Raw genomic sequence first — 19,356 nt, 5'->3', positions numbered from 1 at the left:
AAAAAAAAAAAAAAAAATAAAAAAAAAAAAAAAAAAAAAAAAAAAAAAAAAAAAAACGCGTACGATACCTTTTTTTCACATACTCTCATTTCCTTATTCTCGCATACCCCGTTATACACGGGATACGCAGGACACACATGTCTATGCACAAGGACCCCCTTGGGGTTTTGAAAACAAGTGTGTAGTAAAATCATAAGGGTAATAAATGCCGTTAAAAGGGTAGTAAAAAAATTTTTTCTCCAACTAAACTTAAAAAATAAAAAAAATACGGAAGAAAAGTTTTCTTCTCATTTTTTTTTCGCATGTGGACATTTCGACAATATTTGCTTCTCTGTCTCCTAGAGCACTTTTTCATGTCCGTACTACTACTATCCACTGGTTTCTCTTTCTTCTTCCCCTCCCCTCTCCCTTCTTCTTCTTCGTCTCATCGTCACTTCTGCTGGATAAAAGTTTAGTAACGAGCTCGTAAGCCTCGACGTGAGAAAACGTTAAAACGTTACAAATGAGATATCTTTTCTCCGGGGAAAAAAATTTAAAAGTGCACTCTCTCTCTCTCTCTCTCTCTCTCTCTCACGCACGTCTTCCTCACGTTAAATCTACGAAAATTCCGATATACCTAATATGTATAGTTTAATAGTCTTCTTGGTAACACGCACTCGCACGACGCTTTTTCTCGCAGAAAAATAACAGATGTATATATATATTTATATATGTATATATAATATATATATATGCAGGGCGTAACACAGTTCACGTATAACGAACGCGCGCGCGATATGATACATTATAAATTACGTTGAGAATGAAATTTTAAAAAATATCATAATCATCCAACTTCTCAATGCAGGACTTACGCTGTAAGTTGAATATTCGTTATAACATTTTTTTTCTATCTACTGTATGCGCAGTCAAGTTGCGGTAGTCGCAACTTTCACGTGCATTCAAAATTGTAATAGTGAAATAATTTTTTTAAATTAATAATTTGAATTTTTATTTTAATTATGAATCATATTGTTGACTTTACTTCATCAAAGTGTGTCGCCTGACGTACGTGGTAATTGAATTTTTGTATACAACTGCCAAACTAAACGGGCCGAGTATCGTTAAGAAGCGTGCAGGTCCGGCATTGAAAAATGGACGATTAAATATTTCGAAAATACATTCCTCTTCGTGCGGTTTCTCATGTAAGAATACGCAGTACGTGTCTATTATTCGAAAACTATCAGACACTCCGCATATCATGTTTAGATTGATGCCAAGACACGAACGGGAAGAGCATAATATCGCGACGTTTTTAGTGACAGCTAATGTTCCTTCATGGATTCTATTTTCCTTGAATTTTAAAGTGAACGCGTTGGTCCGTGACTCTAGCCAAAGCCCGAGGATCTTGCAACCATGTACAATTTTTTTCCACCCCTTAAAAATCACAAAATATCCAACCTCCGGTTATCACTCTGACAAGAGCTTTCGCCTTGTTGACCTGTGACATGCAGCTTTCAGCTGGCTGATCCCACGCATGCAAAAAGTTTAACACACGAGAATTCACGCTTTTTCCATTTACCGTTTGCCAATTAGCGAAACGCCCATTCGTCGAAGGAACGTAAGACGAGACGGTAAAATGGAAAGGAAAGAACGGACAGTGAAAAAAAACCTAAAAAAAAAAGGGAGAAAGAAGGTAAGGTATAAAGGAGCAAGAGAAAGAGAAGGAAGCACCCCAGTCGCGAACCAACGCGGTAGATAAAGGCTTCTACATTACCGACGGATGACCTTGATACGAGGTTTGAATAAACCGTTACGAGAAATAAGCTCCTAGTACACGATACCTTCTTTAAAATCATAACTCGCAGGTTACTTAAATCGAAATCTGTTCGATGACTCGAGTGTGTTAGTTGCGTTGTCTTAATTGTCGCTTCTGCCTTTTCAATCGGCGCGTCACAGTCGCTTTTTCCATCAAGAACGTAATTTCAACATCGGCCTTATCGATACACTTGGTAATGATTTGCGTTTTGAGGTTAAGATCGCTTCGCGGATACGCCTCGAATTGCCTTGGAATTATTTTTCATGTTCACGCCGATTGATTAGAAGTTGGCGATTTTATATTTTTCTTCTCCTTCTTCTTCTTCTTCTGTCATTCTCTCCTTATGTCTTTCTCGCCGAATAATATACTAATTCAGATAGAATTAACTGCTTGCACTCGGCGCTCGTGGCAAGCACTTCGTACAATAGAAGCGTATGTGGTTCGTAACGATACATTATACAATTAAGTAGAGGCTAACGCTTAGTTATTGTTACCTTTATGTACGATTATATCTCGACACAACGAATATTATCTAGATATAAATCTAATCGCGCGCTTTCCTTTTTTTTTGTTTTTACGTTACCGAAGAACGTGGGTACGATTTTTCTCTTTCTCATTTATTCCTTTTCGTCTTCTCTCTCTCTCTCTCTCTCGCTCACGCAACACAGCCACATACGGCACACATAGAGACCTACGTGCGCATCACCCTCTCTCTCTCTATCTCTCTCTCTCCCTCTCTCCTTCTAATCTTTAGTTGGTTGTACCACTTACATTACTTAGTCTCAAAAGATATTAAGATTCATTCACTCGTTCGTTAATTAATTCATTCGTTCGTACAGCCATTCGTCGCATAGCGTAAACGCATTTAGTAAAGTTGTGCGGATTTAAAAATAATTTCTTCGCTCGGCTGTTTGAATTTCAAAAATAATCCATCATCTACAATATATACTCTTGCGCGTCCCTGCTGGACCTTTCATTTGAGTTTACCAAGTGTCATGGCAATTTATGGGGGAAAAAAAGTAACGTTCACCGGTCACCTGGCTTTTTTTCTCTTTTGTTTTTTTTTCCCTTTTTCTCTTTCCTTCTCCCTTCGTTCTGTACATAATAATGTCTCTCTTCGTCGCTAACTGTGCACCTCTTACGCACTCTTATTACTAAAATATATAAAGCGTAAAAGATACGAATCTCGTGTCTCTTTCATCTAACACTATAAAACGTACGAAATGAGGGTTTTAAAAGCATTTCGCGCGTATTTACGGCCGACTTAAAAACAGGTTAAAAGTGTCGACGGCTCCTATAATTATACAGCTGAGACTTTAAAACTTAAGAGAAATCTGAAAAGAGCAACAGCCCAGCTAAGTAGAATACATTTTGGAAGAACAGACAACATTTTTCCATTTTTTGTTTTGCTTTTATCTCTTACTCACATTCATTCGCTCTCCCTTTCTCTCTCTCTCTCTCTCTCTCTCTCTCGTCCATGCTCGCATCTATCTTCCTCTCTCTCGCGGATATCTCACACTTATATATCGGAATAGAGAACGTCCAGTTCCCCTCACATTCATTCGCTCTCCCTTTCAGCCCAGCTAAGTAGAATACATTTTGGAAGAACAGACAACATTTTTCCATTTTTTGTTTTGCTTTTATCTCTTACTCACATTCATTCGCTCTCCCTTTCTCTCTCTCTCTCTCTCTCTCTCTCTCGTCCATGCTCGCATCTATCTTCCTCTCTCTCGCGGATATCTCACACTTATATATCGGAATAGAGAACGTCCAGTTCCCTCAGCGTTATCACACATTAAATCCGCAAAAGGAAGCACCTAAACGAAGTGCCGCCCGATTGTCAAGAAGACACGCGTAGCAGCTTCTGATAATCAATTAGCTAGAGCGTAAGATTGAAAAATTTTGAAATTCTCCAAAGAAAAAGAGATTTGAGATCGAGCAACGTCGATGCTTCTGGACGAGATACGCTAATGAAAATTTTTACAGCGCCGTTTGATTGTGCTAAAAAGTTACATTGGAACAATTAGAAATTTCGCGTCTGCGAGTAACAAGTTGATTTGACAGGACAAAACCAAATTGGCTCGTTTCCTATTGTCTAGGAGTATTTTACACACATCGCCCATTCGAATCGATACTGGAAAAATTCATGTCATAATTTAACTCGACCAAACCAGACACAGATCATCGTCAAACGTTCGCTCGTGGAATTGAAATCAAAATACATCGAATTTTCTTTTTTTTGGTCGCAACTAATCAAATCTTATGATTTGAAAAATTGTTTCTATGCTATTGATCGAATTCGCAACTGCTACGGTTTCTAATGATCAAAGCGTACATAAAACCCATAGGCAACGTATCCACCTAGAAATAGCGAATCAATATCGCTAAGTATTGTTGAGACACACGTCAAGTGAAGACGATTGGAAGTGGTGGGTCCCGTGGAAGAATTGAGACTATCAGGGTCGATAAAGTAGGGATCAGTAGGGTCTAAGACTGAGAAGAAAATTGTTTGTCTCTAGTAGGAAAAAAAAAAGCAGGTCATTCCTGTCTGTAAGCGAAGCTATAGTGATAGGGAGGATTGGGAGTAGCGGATTGAGACTGTCTCTGTTACAAATGAACGTGTCTCTCTACGTGGGAAAGGGAAAGCAGCGAGGCAGGAAAAAATATTGACAATCCCAGTAATGATTGGCGGGACGATCAATAGTAGAAATCTAGTCCTGGCAATTTTTGTTGTTGTTTTCCTTATGAGTGAAACAAGAGCAACGAAACATTACGGAAATGTATTACTACAATATTTACAGGCTACGATTTGGTTTATTTCCGTCCTGTCTGTGTACGCTTTGCTCGTGAAATCGTACTGTTGACTTTTCGGGTCGCTTTCGTGATTTTCTTTTTGTTCTCAGACGACTGCGTGGAAATCCAGATATACTCGCGGACGCGCTTCTTCTATTCGCGTTTCCAAATATTTGTTAACTCCATCGACTTTCTTGATAATTTTCGACTTTTCGCAAGGGACCCTTTTATACAGGTTTTATACAGGTTTTCTTCAAATTGTCAGGGAGAATTTTTAAGATGAGGAAAACGAAGAAAAAAAGATGGATATGGGTAACGTCTTGAAAAACTTTCACGTATAGCAGCAATAATTACAGTATTTTGTAATTATTGAAAGAACAGAAATATCGCGAGATAACGTAAAAACAAGGAGACGAAAAGATTTTAATACTTAATGGTATAACGATCGTTGTAATACCGAATTGATAAAAATTTCGAATAAATGAAAGAAATAAAATAATGTGAAGGCAAACGTTAGATAACGATGGTAGCAGTAATACCGACGTGGAATAATACCGAAGAAAAATTGAAAAAAAAAAAAAAAAAAAAAAAAAAAAAAATATACAAAGGAGGAAACAGGGAGGGCGTGGGAAAGAATTAATAATACTTGGCCAGATGAAGGAACGATGAGGTTCGAGGGCTTTGGCTCTCTTTAAAAAATAAATCGTCGTCAAAGACCATTTTGTAAAAATTAAAAAAAAAAAAAAAAAAAAATATACAAAGGAGGAAACAGGGAGGGCGTGGGAAAGAATTAATAATACTTGGCCAGATGAAGGAACGATGAGGTTCGAGGGCTTTGGCTCTCTTTAAAAAATAAATCGTCGTCAAAGACCATTTTGTCTACGTAAAAAAAAAGGCACGCAGCGAAAGCGATCACTCGAGCGTTAAGAAAGAAAGATTAAATGAAAACTAAAAATTAAAAAAAAAATGAATGCCCGAAAAAAAAAGTAGTGTACTCCAAAGAGCCACGTATAAAAGGACAGTCTTCGATACGGAATGCATTCAATAATTATTAAATAATAGAATGGAAGTTCAAATGTCTCACGTTGAGCTGACTTTTGGGCTTCGTGCTTGCGTCGCGGCAGGGACACTGTGAAATAAAAAGATTAAGAGAATAATGAGAATAAAGGCGTATCCACATTATGTCGCAGGCTAAACGAAGTCGTCGTCAGCTCAACGTTATTGCGTGGAGTCAACAAATTTAAAAACCTACCTAAGTCGATTTTTCTAATTTTAAGTTACTAGCAACGGCTTACCGATACAAGCGGAAGTATGAGTCGTCGAAGGAAGCGCAAGCGCGCATGCGCACAAGATAGCGCCGCTATCGCTAGCTACGCTGATTACGGTTGGAGTAGCTCGTATCAGCTGGCGTAGTTTAGAAGCGTGGCTGCTGCTGTTGCTGCTCGTCGGAGATCGTCGCTGGTCATACCATCACCATGTCCTCGTCGACGTTGATGATTGTAGGAAAAGCGTTGTCCGCCGAGCTCTGCCTTTGAATCGGCTTCTTCCTCAAGAGAGCGTCTGCGAGGAGAATCAAGGATATCGGTCGGAGCGCTTTGCTGATGTCGAGATGATTGACATCGTTCTTAAGAGAATTAGCTATCGTTAAGAATACGGTTATTGAAGAAGGTAACGTTAATCACCGGCCGTAGGGGGTACGAGATCATCGAGAGAACCGTCGTCCAGGTCGTCGTCCGACGGAGCTCTCGTGAGACTCGGTAGAGTCGAGGTGAGCAGGGCCTTCTCTTTCTGAATCTCCTGGATATGGTCGACGAGTAGAGCCTCCTCCTCGTCCCCTCGATCACGATCCCGTTCAGCATCCGGACCTCTGGACGTCGCGCTCTGTGCAGCTACGCTCAATTCTTCTGGACTGAAGATCTTCGAAGATCGAAGACTCGACAAACGATGAGTCGCCGTATGACAGGCTGATTCGAGAGTATTGATATCGGCGAGGGTCGCTCTTACTACACGCAGCTTTTCCTGCACGATAGTCTCAACGCACCGGGTCTGCCGGCCGACATCCTGGAGCGAGTCCTGTGCCGGGAGGGTTCTGTTGGTTCTCAGAATGCACGGTGCAAATACTATAGCCAAGGCTGAAGGTGACATTCGATTGTCAACTTCGTGAAGGGCGACCCGCGCCAAGTGAACTATGAGACGTTCCATAAGGTCGAAATTCGGTTTGGGCAGCTTCTTCAGTATTGCGAAGAGAGTGCATATTCTATCGTGCGGATCTGTCAGATTACCCGCGTGCAGGAAATCGTCGTAATACTCGAATGTAAGCAGAGGCTCCGGCATGTCCCTGAAGAAGCTCTTCAAGACGGCGGCCAGTACGTGGACTTGATAATTCTTGAAGTCGACTTTCTCCAGCTCGCCCTCGTCCATTTTCATCTTGAGTTCTCTTACTTTTGAGCTTACCCCACTTTTACGGTATATACCTTCTGTATAGAGGCCGTGCATTTCAATAGTAGTAATCAATCGATCCACTACCAGAGGAACCTTCCCATCGCCACAATCAAGCTTGTACAAAGGAATACCGAAAACCTTTCTGGAGTTGGCATCGTGTATGGCGCCTTCCTTACCGCAATCTGCCGCAGCCTTTGTGTAGCACTTTTTGTGACAGGTCAGCTTGCAGTCTACGATTAATGATGTATTTCGTTATATAGTGGTTTATGATGAATTTAATAAAAAAAAAAGGGCAAATAATATAAAGAAGAATGACTATGATACTCACTTTGACAAACGAGGCCACGCTCGATCGGCCACATGAAGAACGAAGTGCAGACTTCGCAAGCGGTTGGGATGTTTATGATAGTCAACTGGAATAGATGATTTCCATGATGAATGGGCTCCTCTTGCTTCCGTTTCTTTTCCTTTTTCCGTTTGCTCTTGCTCTGCTTCTCCGGAGCCTCAGTCTTAACCAGGGTCATGAACTCGTTCATGAAACCTCGAAAGGCATTCACTCCCATGGTAACAGGAAAGTCTTCGCTGGTGTTTTCTTGCTTGCAGACGGTCTCCATTACGTGAAGGAAATTGGCTATAAGATCAGTGTACTTGATATTTCCTTCCACGCCTTGCTGAATGGCGACGCTGTACGTAATTACTAAATCGTCTTTGAATTTTCGTAACGCTTGCTTGAATACTCTGTCGACTTCGCTTGGTTTGCGTCCCTCCTCCTGACCTTGCATCTTGTAAATTTTCTTCGTAATGAAGTCTTGCATGAGCGCCAACTCTTTAGCGTCGGAAATTATGTTGTCGGTACTGTCGGAGAACGCCGACGTTCCTGTCAAACTGAACTTGGAAGTCACATTCTGTTTGTTCGTGTCGTACGGCGTTCTTGGCGGCTTTCGATTTTTCCTTCTATTAGGCGTATTCGCCAAGAGACATGGCATCTTAAGCACAATACCGTTCTGAATGCAATTTACGTGGTAGAGCTGTTTACAATCAACGCACTTGTAGCCTTGATTAGCGAAAGCGTCCACTTTCTTCTGACAGCAAACGCCGACGTCGTCCTTAGAAAATCTTGCGACCTTCCTAAAGCGGTGCCCGGCTAAAGTAAAGGGAGTGTTACCCTTCCATTCGAAAAGATTCAATCCAGGCGCAAGTTTTAATTCGTTCGGACTCGTGTCTGTTCCCGATGACTTGCCCTCGTTCAGAGCAGATATTTTTGTCGCTGGATCCGAGTTCCTCCTACGTAACTCAAGACTCGTTATTGCATTCGACCTGACACGTTTTCCAGGTTGTTGGCTCTTGTACATCGACTCGTTCTCGTTGACAGGCCAATCGGTCACCGACCTCGAGGTCGATTCGTACGAACAGTCTTTCCTTGCCCAAAAGTTTGAGGTTTTGTTCAAGTCGCTTTCCTTGATCGTCCCGAGGAAGAGATTCCTCGCCTCTGCTGTGCTGGTCTCCGACACGCTTTCTCCCATCGATCGACATTGAACTTCTCTCGATGGCCTGTTCTTTCGGGCACTTCTTACAGGAACATCTGGCTCTGACTTTGAATTCTCCTTCGCGTTCCAATTCTTATCCTTGATCGTCGAAGATGATTTAAGGGAACCTTTACCAGGATCCCCATCATTCGTCAACTCAATCTTGCTCGATGTATCTCCTTCGGAATTTTGTCTTCGTAAAAACTTAAAATCTCGAACATCCTTAATGGGACTATAATTCTGATCCCGTCTAGACGTATCTGGAATGTTCTCAGTGCGATCATTAGGCATAGAGTGATCACTGAGCCTCCGTTGTTCTCTACCGGCTGAATTTTCTTTTTTAATAAATCTCTCAGAGGAGTCGAGCTTAACATTAAAATTGGATGTCTCATTGACTAATCTATCTAATCTAGAGTGATCCAACAAATTCTCATTGAGGTTCATGTATTGAGACACATTTGGTGAACGAGTCACTGTCGCTTTCTGCGGTAACGGCGGAATCATATACTCGCTGTAGTTTCCAGAAGAGAAATCGGCTCTTCTTCGCCATATATCAGCATTTGGACTGTGAGTCAAATTGAAGCTTGGATGATACTTCGTTTCTCGCGGGCTGGGAAATGTCGGTGGAGTATTAAATACAGGCGGTGCACTCTGTACGCCTAGTGGAGTCTCAACGTCTGTCTCGCCATCACTGTAGCCAGTCGATGAACTGTCTGTACGTTTGCCAATAGAAGAGACTCGACTGGCGTTCATGAGGTTCGTATTAACGGCAACCAGAGGAGTCTGATCAGCTCTCTTGGTCCTAGCGCTTGGAACTGGTTTGGCATTACAGCTCACGATATTCTCTTGGGAGTAATGTGACTCGGAGCTGTCTGCGCTCACTTGAGATTCGTAACTACGTAAGCTCGCCAAACTCTCTAAACTGCCCTTACGCTCTGTTAAGTCATCCGGGTAGAAAGATTCTGTAGATTTGGGTGTTACGCTTGTGTCGTTTAACGAGCGTTTCGTAGGAGTTAACTTTCGTTTCGAATAAGAAATCCCAGCCTCGATCAGGGCTTCTCGGTTCGTTTCGTTCAACCTGCACAATAGAAAATTCAATCAGGATATTAAATCAAGAATATTATCATATTGAATTACCTTACGGGAGGTGTGATACGTTCATGAGACTCTCGTCTGTTTGGCGAAATTGTAGATGATTTAACTGGAAGAGTTCGCGACGGTAGAAGCCCGACGGTCTTCTCTTCGTCTTCGTTCTCAGGACATCTCGAGTATCCCTTGTCCTCGTACTTGCTCTCATCCGCATCCGTCTTGTCAGAAGCTTGTCCTTCGATCTCTTTGCTGGTCTGGAGTTCAGCAACGCGCTCCAAGCGTTTCTTCTTCTTCAATTCAGCAAATGCTCGTCTGGCACTGTTACCACGAACGTAAGCCTGAAAGGTAACTACGCATGACTTGAGTTTCTTGAACCAGCTGTGCTGCTTGTGAGCCTTCCACGCAGCTTGGATATGAGTTGCCGCTTCTATTCGAGCTCGTAACGACTGGGCGATCCTTTGAGCATTGACCATCCGCCAGAAAGCCTGTATCTGTACCACAGCATTTTTTATCCTTAAAAATTTTCTTCTCTCCAGACAGGCCCGGAACCATTTCTGTATCGTCGTGATGCTCGTGATGATCTGTTGATGTAGCTCGATATCAAGCTTGATCTTTTCAGATTCTCTAAGGAAGACCTTCGTTGTGCCAAGCTGATAATTATCTCTGTCGAGATTCAAAGTAAGGAGGAAATCTCTGACGTCCGATTGCGAGCTGAGCAATCCTTTTGGTAGCAACATTCTATAGAGCTGAATGAACTCCTCGTACGTTAATCGCACATTGAATCCCGCTTGTCGGATTCTTACTGTCTCTAGCATACCCGTATATCTCAACTGACGTTGAACAGTTTCCTCGTCGAATTCGTTCGGTACTTTGTTCGCGTTGCTCTTTATACAACGTATAAAAAAAGGATTGGCTTGATTAAGAGTATCCATTAGACTGTGAAGACTTTGTTGAAACTGGGCTGAAACTGTCATGGGCTGTTTTCTGGCTTTCCCGGGTCCGCCGGTTCCATAGCTCTGAGTTCTTCCTGCTAGTGTTTTCACCGTTTGAAGATTCTTCAGGCCCTTCTTGCCTCGTTCGCGCGGACGAAACGATTTGTTCTTCCTGAAAGAGAATTCAAATTATGAGACCCATTCGCAGGACCGTCAAGGGACAGTGGCGCTGTCAGCCCTTTTCTTGGTTAAAGAGCTACCACAAATGTTATTTGACATAAAAAAGAATTTCTATCAGCCCCTACACCAAGAAAAAGAGTTACACGTCAATACTCTGACATCGTTCAGAATGTCATGAGACACTTGCTTCATGAAACAATCTATTTATAAGCAACAGTGTAAAGAACGCTAAGAAGCATGTAAAATTAAATGCAATTTTCCGTTTCCCAGTAACAATAAATAAAATTGAAGTCTTTGACCATAGTCAACGTCCTTTTGAATACCACGAGTAGCTTGACGACGCAGTGCATAGAAGCGATTACAACGTTATACAGTAACAATAGCTACTCGTTTGTACGATTATGAGATTAAAGTTCCAAGCCCAAAATTATAAACATCAAGTTCGATTGACACGACACGAAGGCATGCAAATCAAGTAGAACCACAGAGTACGGGTAAGTCAAAGACGATTTTATAAGATGAAATAATACAGTGCACCCCTGAAATAAATAATCAGAACATTTGTATTAGCTACAGACAGAAAAAGGATAATCAGCATGCAGATCTAATTAAAAGATGAACCATACCAAGAATTAAGAATCGAAGGAGCAAGCAAATGATTATGAGGAAGGATAGGTGACGAGTGATTGGATGAAAGATTGAAAACGTGAGTATGCGATGAGGTCGCAAGTGCCAAGGTGTAAGTGGATGACAGGATGAGTATCGAAAGGAGTGAATAACGGGGAATGCAGGCGTAACAGCAACTGCCGTGAGGCAGGTTGAAGTCACGATAAAGGAGCCCTCTGGTGGGAAGACCGTAATTTCCTACGATAATGCGATTACTTAGAAAAACAGAAACCCTTCACCATTAAGGACTATGGAGCATACGCTATTTATCGAGTCTGGGACAGCGAAAGCTCGTGTAGGCAAATTACATTGTTTATCGATACCGTGATACGTTTTTACATACATGACGATCTGATTAGCGCGTTCCATGACGTTAGCTTCGTCTTTTGGAAGCACCCTCTCTAGCGGCGTGTGAGAATCCCGCCTGAACCTATTATTACTATTAGGTTGGTCCTCCCTTCCCCTTATAACGTAACCCTTCGTTGCTGTGAGATTGGTTGGGTGTTGCGTCTGATTAAGGTTTCTAAATTGCGGCCATGACAGCCGGTTGTTGTTTAGACTGTCGTTGTTTTCAATTTGTGTGCAGGTTAATGTGGCGTTCGTGGCTGCTGTTGGCAAGCAGACACTGCGCTGCTTCTGATAGCTTGGCGGGCGAGTATGTTTGTGAGAACTGAAAAATGCTTTCATGCTTAGGCTGTTTCGTCGATGAAAATTTTCCTGCCCGATTACCAAGTGCCTCGTATCGTTCGCCCTTATTGGCTCTCGATCTTCTTTTGCGAGCTATTTTTCTTTATTGTCTCTTCCTTGCGACTGGGACATGCAATGTAAACTTATGAGCGGAAGGATACTGATCAGGAGACGACTGGGAAGGTTTAGAGCGCTTTTGGCATTCGAAACTCGCATCACGCTATATAATTCACGATCCGAGCAGCAATAGCTATTTGGATTGGAATTTCGATTTTTTTTTTAACGCGTGAGGCGCTCATGCTAGAGATTATGTGTACGTGTGGAGAACGATGTATCGAGAGAGTGATAAGATGTTATGACATGGCGAGAATCGTGAAACTTGCATTGTATTCGTATCTAAGACGGGGATGGTGCGAACATTCACTTGAAAGGTTTTTAAACGAAAAATCTGGTGAACATTCAGTAATTCTCCAGTTACATTATATGGATTTACAAGTTGATAGTTAATCTTTCTTTGAATCTAGTTCTTGTCTCTGTCTCTAATTTTTTTTTCTCTCTATAATAATGCCTTGATTAAATTTTTGCATCACGTCCCAAATTGCATATGTTAAAGAAATTATTGACTGTATCGATCCTAGTTGACCGGTTTGGACGTTTGTCGAGTCACGTGTGAGATCAACACGGTAAAAAGATATTTAAAAAAAATTCCGTTGTAAATCCATAATAACTCAAACACAACGAAACTTAACGTTGTTAGAGAAGACACAAAGATAGTGGATCTAAGGACCACTTACGCAATTCTGTTAATAGTTAGATTGACGGCCGATAACGTCACAAGATGGCTATAGGGACAAAAGACAAGTGAGGCAATGTAAACGTAATCGACAATTTGTTAAAGCTATCGAACATAAATATTCTAACATTTCTTTTTCATTACTGTTATAATGTTCGCATGGCCTTGTTGTTTGATGGTAGGTAAAATTGAAAGACACGAAGGGAATGTTTTTCGTAACTTGAGTGCCCGCGACAATTCGCTTCCATTGATGAAGCTGATAACTTTATGACGTAGGTAGCGTTACTGGGTACGATTCACGAGAATCCACGTTTTAACGAAAAAAAAACAAAAAAAAAACAACTTTCTAAAAATAATATAAATGAAATATCTACGTATAAAAACTCACCTTATCAAGTTCTCGTTAGGCGTTCTATATCTGTTTTGTACGGATGTCTTGTTGCCGTCAGCTGAAAGAAATACATATTTTGTTTAGACGTTCATTTATAATAACACATTAAGAAATGACCTAAGCATAGTACGTAGTTACAGAGAAATTAAAAGCATACCTCTACCGTGTCTATGTGCTCGACCTGCCTCCTGGAATGCGAAATGTGCGCGAAAGAAGGCTCGAAGAATGGCCCATCTGAAGACAGCAACTGGATCAGCGCCGACCAACTCTCTTACGAAAGCTAAAGAAGAGTTCTTGAGGACACCGACAACGCCATCTGGTCGCATAAGGTCTAAATTTTTCTCTCTCATGTTGGAAGCTTGATACTTCACTGAACCGGCATAATGGCGAACAACAAACGCAGATTCTCGTCGCTGCGGGGCCTCGTAGAATGAATTATCTTTGTGTACCGAATTGAATTTTTGCAGTAACGTTTCGTTCGTCGCTCCGGGAAAGCTATTGGACCCAAAAGTTAACATAAATTATCTCATTTCAATGTTGGTTATTAAGAAATAATATTAATAGAGAGAGGAACACTCACTTGCACTGATCGTCAAGTAGACAGAGGAGGCCGTTCGGTTTGCCCTCAATGAGGTTGAGACAACCAGAGTTATCGCTATAACCTATGTCTGTCCATCTGATGCCTTGTTTGCGATATTCTCGTTGTTCATATTGAAACACATGCTGATTGAAGTAATGCTGAAGCTGCTCATTTGCATAGTTGATGCAGAGCTGTTCAAAGCTGTTACACGTTTTGAAGTCTTCGAAGCCAAAGATGTCTAGCACTCCTATACTGTTTCCTTGGTGGTCTCGAAATGTATCTTTTTTCGAGAGCAGGGCATGGTTGACCTAAAGATGAAATGTTAGTCGTGCATAGATTTGACTTAGGAGATAAAATGCTTACTTGAAGAACAATCCAGTCGAACAAAGCACCGTACAAACACTTGGCCATCGCATCTCTCGCAGCTATAGCTTCCGGAAGTCTGTAGTTGATAACTAAAGTCTCCCCGGAAGCTCGTGCACGCTTGGCAGTTAACGCAGCCAAAAGTGTCTCCTGTTTTACACGTAGCAACTCCGATATGATAGCAACTACTTCAGGATTTTTAACACCCACAGCTTCATCGTGATGATGATACGATTTTCTTGGCTGAAACTCCACGTTGCCTGAAATGCAATTAGGAAATGAAAGTATGAATGTGAAAGGAAGAGACGAATGAACAAATGAATTAGTGGAACAAGACACGTCTACTCACCAAGCAACAGAACGGCTGAGAGCACTGCAAAGAGACGTCTCTGCTTTTCAGGAGTAAATCCAACCATCTCCATGGATTGTTTGAGTCGCGAGAATTCATGACATTCGTCAATATTCTCGAGGCCGTAACAACCACTTTTATTTAGATAGTTGTAACGATCGTAACTCTCGAGGTGCAATACCTGTCTCTCAGACTCACTGGCTCCAGCCAAGAGATAATAAAAAACATGGTAGTTGCGCTCATTTCTTCCTTGCGAAACAATTCTCGATTTTTCCAGAAGGTACTTCTGTACGACGGCACTGCGGTTTAAGATAATAAATTATTATCGTATGTTGCTCGCACAATAACGTCAAAAACATTATTTTTACAAGAAATAGGTTTGCAGCTTACCCATGCACCATGCCATTTTCCTTGTAGTTTACTTGAATGAATTTACCGAAGCGACTGCTATTGTTATTGTGAGCAGTTTTTGCGTTGCCAAAGGCTTCAAGAACTGGACCAGCGCTGAGTATTGTTTGTTCGACACCGCTGCCATGCGACCCTTTTTGACTGAGGGCGGTTAAGTGGTGCAGCAGAAAGTTTGTAGATTCTGTCTTGCCGGAACCACTTTCTCCACTGATAACAATGCACTGGTTTCTCTTTTCTTTAAGCATACAGTGATACGCCGCATCCGCTATTGCAAATATGTGCGGTGGTATGTCGGGACCTAATCTTCTATTTTGATAAAGCTTCACGTACTTTGGATTGTAAATTGGGTAAAACTTAAAGGGATTTAGAGCTATCAATATACTTCCGACGTATGTATATATGTTTCCAGCTAGAAACCTAGCACGGAGATTGTCCAATAAAGTTTGTTCGTTGAGATCCGGAAGTTGACAAAGATCAGGATATTCTTTGTCTCGTGGCTGATAGAGAAATCTGTTGAAGTAATCTTTTAAAAGTTGAGGATCCATTGGGAATCTGCTGTCAGTCCACAGATAATCCGGCTGCTTCTTTCTTAAGTAGAACCTAAGAAAAAAAAATCATAAGATTTTAATTAGGGAATAACGCTGCAGAGATGGATAGTAACAATAAGGAGTAATCAGATTTCAGTGATCTGCTGAAACAGAATTGTATTTTCAATAGTGAATGTTTAGTTGTAAATTTTTAAAAGACTTATGACAAAATCTTAGAAAAAGGAAGACTTATTCTTTACCTGTAGTATTCTTGCTGTGCAGCGTTTTTTGGCCAGAGTAACATGAGTGCTACAGGACACTCCGTGGGACCAAGTCTTCTTTCCTTACACTCCTGTCCAACGGAGTTGCCAACGACCTCTGCCAATTCGTAACCATTGGAAAGAGTAGCGTCTACCAATGCTAGCCTCTCGATAATGCATTCTACTATTTCCGCTGAAGATGTCTGCTTGGTGGCCTTGATAGATAGTGCCTCGTACTCAGGGCTCCACTCACCCACGAATACCTGCACTACTCCTGAACCACTACTGTCCATGTCTCCTAACCCTGAGAACGTAAGCAGTTACTTGATTAGCCCAACAAATTTTAAAGAAAAATAGATACAAGATACTATGTCTTGTGTGCACATATTACACGTCATTTTCTTTTATGTTAATGAATACCATGCTTACTAATCCTTAAAGTACAAATTTCCTTTTGAAAAGTAATCATAAAACGTGAAATACTTCCAACTGTATGCAATTTCAAATTTTTTAAAACTTGCAACTTGCTTAAATACATGGCTATACATTTTGAAGTTCCATTCTGTGCATCAGTGATAGTTTCTACTATATTATTTAGCAAGCCTTATTGCTTTGGATGTTTCGTTAATTCATAAAGAAAGATATTTGATCCAAAGTATAGTAGGAAGTAATATTAAATGTGAGTTAATTGTATATTGAAGTGCTTGTGAACCCCATTATAATTTAATTCACATGAGCACTTAAAAATTCAAATCAAATTTAACTAACTGAAAACAGTGTGTGGAGAGTAGAAAATCATGTCTTTAAAGTATGTATATATTTAAACTAACCTTATCCTTCTTAGGGTTAATAATTCTCTCTTCTGTCGTCCATGAAAAATTTGAATACAGCTCCTTCTTTCTCTTCCTCTCTTTGCTATGCCATAACATACACTGAATGATGAAAATACTTGAAATATCTTTTACAAATATTATTAAAGAACTTTTAATGCTTCAGCTTCATCATTGCTTGTATATCACGAAATTATTTTTATCGCCAGGATTGAATTTGAAAACTTATTAATGGTGATGTTCGTTTAAACGTTTTGCTACTTTTATCAGATTTAAGCAACAATTTAACTTGATATATGATGCTAATATCTCATTTTCCATTGCTTATTATGCACCATTTATATATTGTTCAGTATTTATCAAGTATTACTCAACTTTGCAATTGAGGTTCATGTCAATACGATAGAATGTCATATACTATTGCACCTTTTGATTAATACCTGCACCTAATTTCATTGATTAAATTACATGTAAATCTAGTGCTGTTAGTCGAAGATCCACTATTGCTTTTAAAGTTAAACGATCCTCTATTTAAGTAAGTGTGACACAATCAGCATTGAACATGGAAATTCCATCAGAACAAGCTTGTGAACTGTTACTATTATCACAAAGTTTGTGTGCGACAGTTTGAAACTATGTATGGGTTGTTTATTTGCTTGTTAAAACAAGCAGTAACTTAGTTTTCTCACTAGGACACAGAAATATCAATTTTTTGACAGATAGATTGTCTTTTCACATATTCTTTTCAGTATGTTGCTACAATTTTTACTACTACACACAGCTCTCATACCATTCTGAACTAGTGTAATTGCATGTCCATTAAAGCATTTGTCAGAGATTGTTATCTGAAATATAAAAACCAAAATAATCAATAAAAATATATGTAACATTCAACTATAAGAACTTATTACATAGACAAACAGATATATACTGAACTGTTTGGTTAAGAGCCATAATTTTGAAACATGATACATGTGGTAACTAGTTGATGATATCGTGCTTCTAAGGACTTCTATGTAAATTCATTTGGAAAAGAGCCAACATTTATTTTCAACAAACTGCCTTCTAGATTTAGATATAGCATAAACATGATTCCACTGACAATATAATACTGCAAGATGTAATCTTAGCAACAATAGTCAGTATAATAAACTAGGGATCAATAAGCATCGATAACCAAAATATTATTATTAGTTGGCATTGGCACAAATTAAATACTGTTAAATTTACCAAGTTATTATGACATTTGGAGCAAATACTACAAAAATACTTTGCACCAGTGGATATTGATAATGTAGAATGTCAAATTTCTCTATGCTCCATTAAAATCACAGCAGCGAAGTACTCTGGTTTACATTCATAACTGATACATAAAAAGTTAACTCTCACTGCAGAACTAATAACATTTCGTTCGAGTATTACTGAAATCAATGAAAGAATGGTTCTTTAGGAAATGATGAAGACAATAAAGATCTTATGGGAGAAAAGTAGTAGTTTCTAGTTCTCTGTTTAGAAAACTTACAGAATGTTTACATGCACGTTATGCAAAAGATATGCGCATCCAAGAACACCTCGAGGTAATACTTTGATTGAGGTTCCCAGTATGGAAGAATTTTTAGCGATACTCGCGGTAACTGTATCCGTGACATACTCGAAATCGGAAATAAGAACCAGCGACAACCCTGGACCACGACTGACATTCAGGCGCTGATGAGAAAACCGAGGTGTGCCGATTGGCTGAAGATCGCAAGAACAGAAACATCGACCAATCAGGTAGATCGCGGGGTTCTTGCTCGTGTGAACGTCAACACTAAACCGGACCTAAGTCAAGGAATTCTATCGAATACAGAGACAAACGTCAGCTCAAAAGGAAAATACACAAGAGATACTTTGGTTAAACCAGCGAGAATCGTCCTACCTTAGAGAAACGCGTTTAAAGTTGAAAGCATAACGCCTAACATCGTACCCGTGGCACAAAGAGAGCTCCTTCGGGACTAGGGCATGCCTCTCGGGCCCAACCCCCAACACGATCTGCTATCTGTCCCCGTTTTCTTGTTTCTTCGCATTCGCACAGTCAGTACCTGTTCCTCGCTTGGAGTACTGTCGCAAGACACGCCACGAGATGTAAACGCGCGCTTCGTGCTCGCGTACCCGTCTTTCTTTCTTCCTTTCTTTCTTACTTGCTCTCTCTCTCTCTCTCTCTCTCTTTTCCTCTCCCTCTCTCTCTCTCTCTCTCTCTTCCTCTCCCTCTCCTGCTCACTCCCTCTCTTTTTCTCACTCTCTTTATTCTCTCTCTCTCTCTCTTTTCCTCTCCCTGCGTACCCGTCTTTCTTTCTTCCTTTCTTTCTTACTTGCTCTCTCTCTCTCTCTCTCTCTCTTTTCCTCTCCCTCTCTCTCTCTCTCTCTCTCTCTTCCTCTCCCTCTCCTGCTCACTCCCTCTCTTTTTCTCACTCTCTTTATCTCACTTCGTCTATCTCTTCCTCTTTAGCCGTTTTCGCACGTAGAGGATCGTTTGCAATACGGAGAGCCCGTCAGTTTGACACTCGTTTAAACTTTCTGATAATCACTCACGCAATGCGCCGACGAACGCATACGTACGTTATCAAACCGGTTGATCATTTTCGTGAACCGATCACCGATGACACGGCTGACGGCTGACGGCTAGGCCCTTGCCCAGTTATCGTCCTTCGACTCCTCTCGGAATCCTGCGTCCCGATACGTCCACCATTTCGATTTCCGTGA

The 19,356-nt window shown here is 40.7% G+C and overlaps 1 protein-coding gene across 6 annotated transcripts in view; it reads right to left on the bottom strand.

Moving 5' to 3' along the window:
- Positions 1 to 19,356, bottom strand: part of LOC107272008 (unconventional myosin-IXa) — a 25,405-nt gene extending 6,049 nt beyond the window's left edge. The window contains exons 1-15 of one of the 6 annotated variants that reach the window (XM_015748686.2): positions 18,533 to 18,843; positions 18,137 to 18,450; positions 16,615 to 17,459; positions 15,785 to 16,088; positions 14,980 to 15,597; positions 14,590 to 14,888; positions 14,241 to 14,500; positions 13,878 to 14,185; positions 13,455 to 13,792; positions 13,295 to 13,355; positions 11,770 to 12,096; positions 9,697 to 10,752; positions 7,362 to 9,637; positions 6,274 to 7,263; positions 5,349 to 6,151 (exon numbers count right to left, since the gene is read on the bottom strand). In XM_015748686.2, coding sequence (XP_015604172.1) covers positions 6,054 to 6,151; positions 6,274 to 7,263; positions 7,362 to 9,637; positions 9,697 to 10,752; positions 11,770 to 12,096; positions 13,295 to 13,355; positions 13,455 to 13,792; positions 13,878 to 14,185; positions 14,241 to 14,500; positions 14,590 to 14,888; positions 14,980 to 15,597; positions 15,785 to 16,077 — 6,924 coding nt within the window. In that variant the 5' untranslated portion in view covers positions 16,078 to 16,088; positions 16,615 to 17,459; positions 18,137 to 18,450; positions 18,533 to 18,843 and the 3' untranslated portion in view covers positions 5,349 to 6,053. Of the gene's footprint in view, positions 1 to 5,348; positions 6,152 to 6,273; positions 7,264 to 7,361; positions 9,638 to 9,696; positions 10,753 to 11,769; positions 12,097 to 12,907; positions 12,956 to 13,294; positions 13,356 to 13,454; positions 13,793 to 13,877; positions 14,186 to 14,240; positions 14,501 to 14,589; positions 14,889 to 14,979; positions 15,598 to 15,784; positions 16,089 to 16,614; positions 17,460 to 18,136; positions 18,451 to 18,532; positions 18,844 to 19,212 lie in introns of those variants that run through there. The other 5 variants (XR_003061088.1, XM_025089269.1, XM_025089270.1 and 2 more) reach the window with 5 other exon arrangements.

This window comes from Cephus cinctus, unplaced genomic scaffold, assembly GCF_000341935.2.
Source record: "Cephus cinctus unplaced genomic scaffold, Ccin1 Ccin1_scaffold1086, whole genome shotgun sequence".
In the NCBI taxonomy this organism is placed as follows: domain Eukaryota; kingdom Metazoa; phylum Arthropoda; class Insecta; order Hymenoptera; family Cephidae; genus Cephus; species Cephus cinctus.
This window is presented reverse-complemented; position numbering and strand designations above follow the sequence as displayed.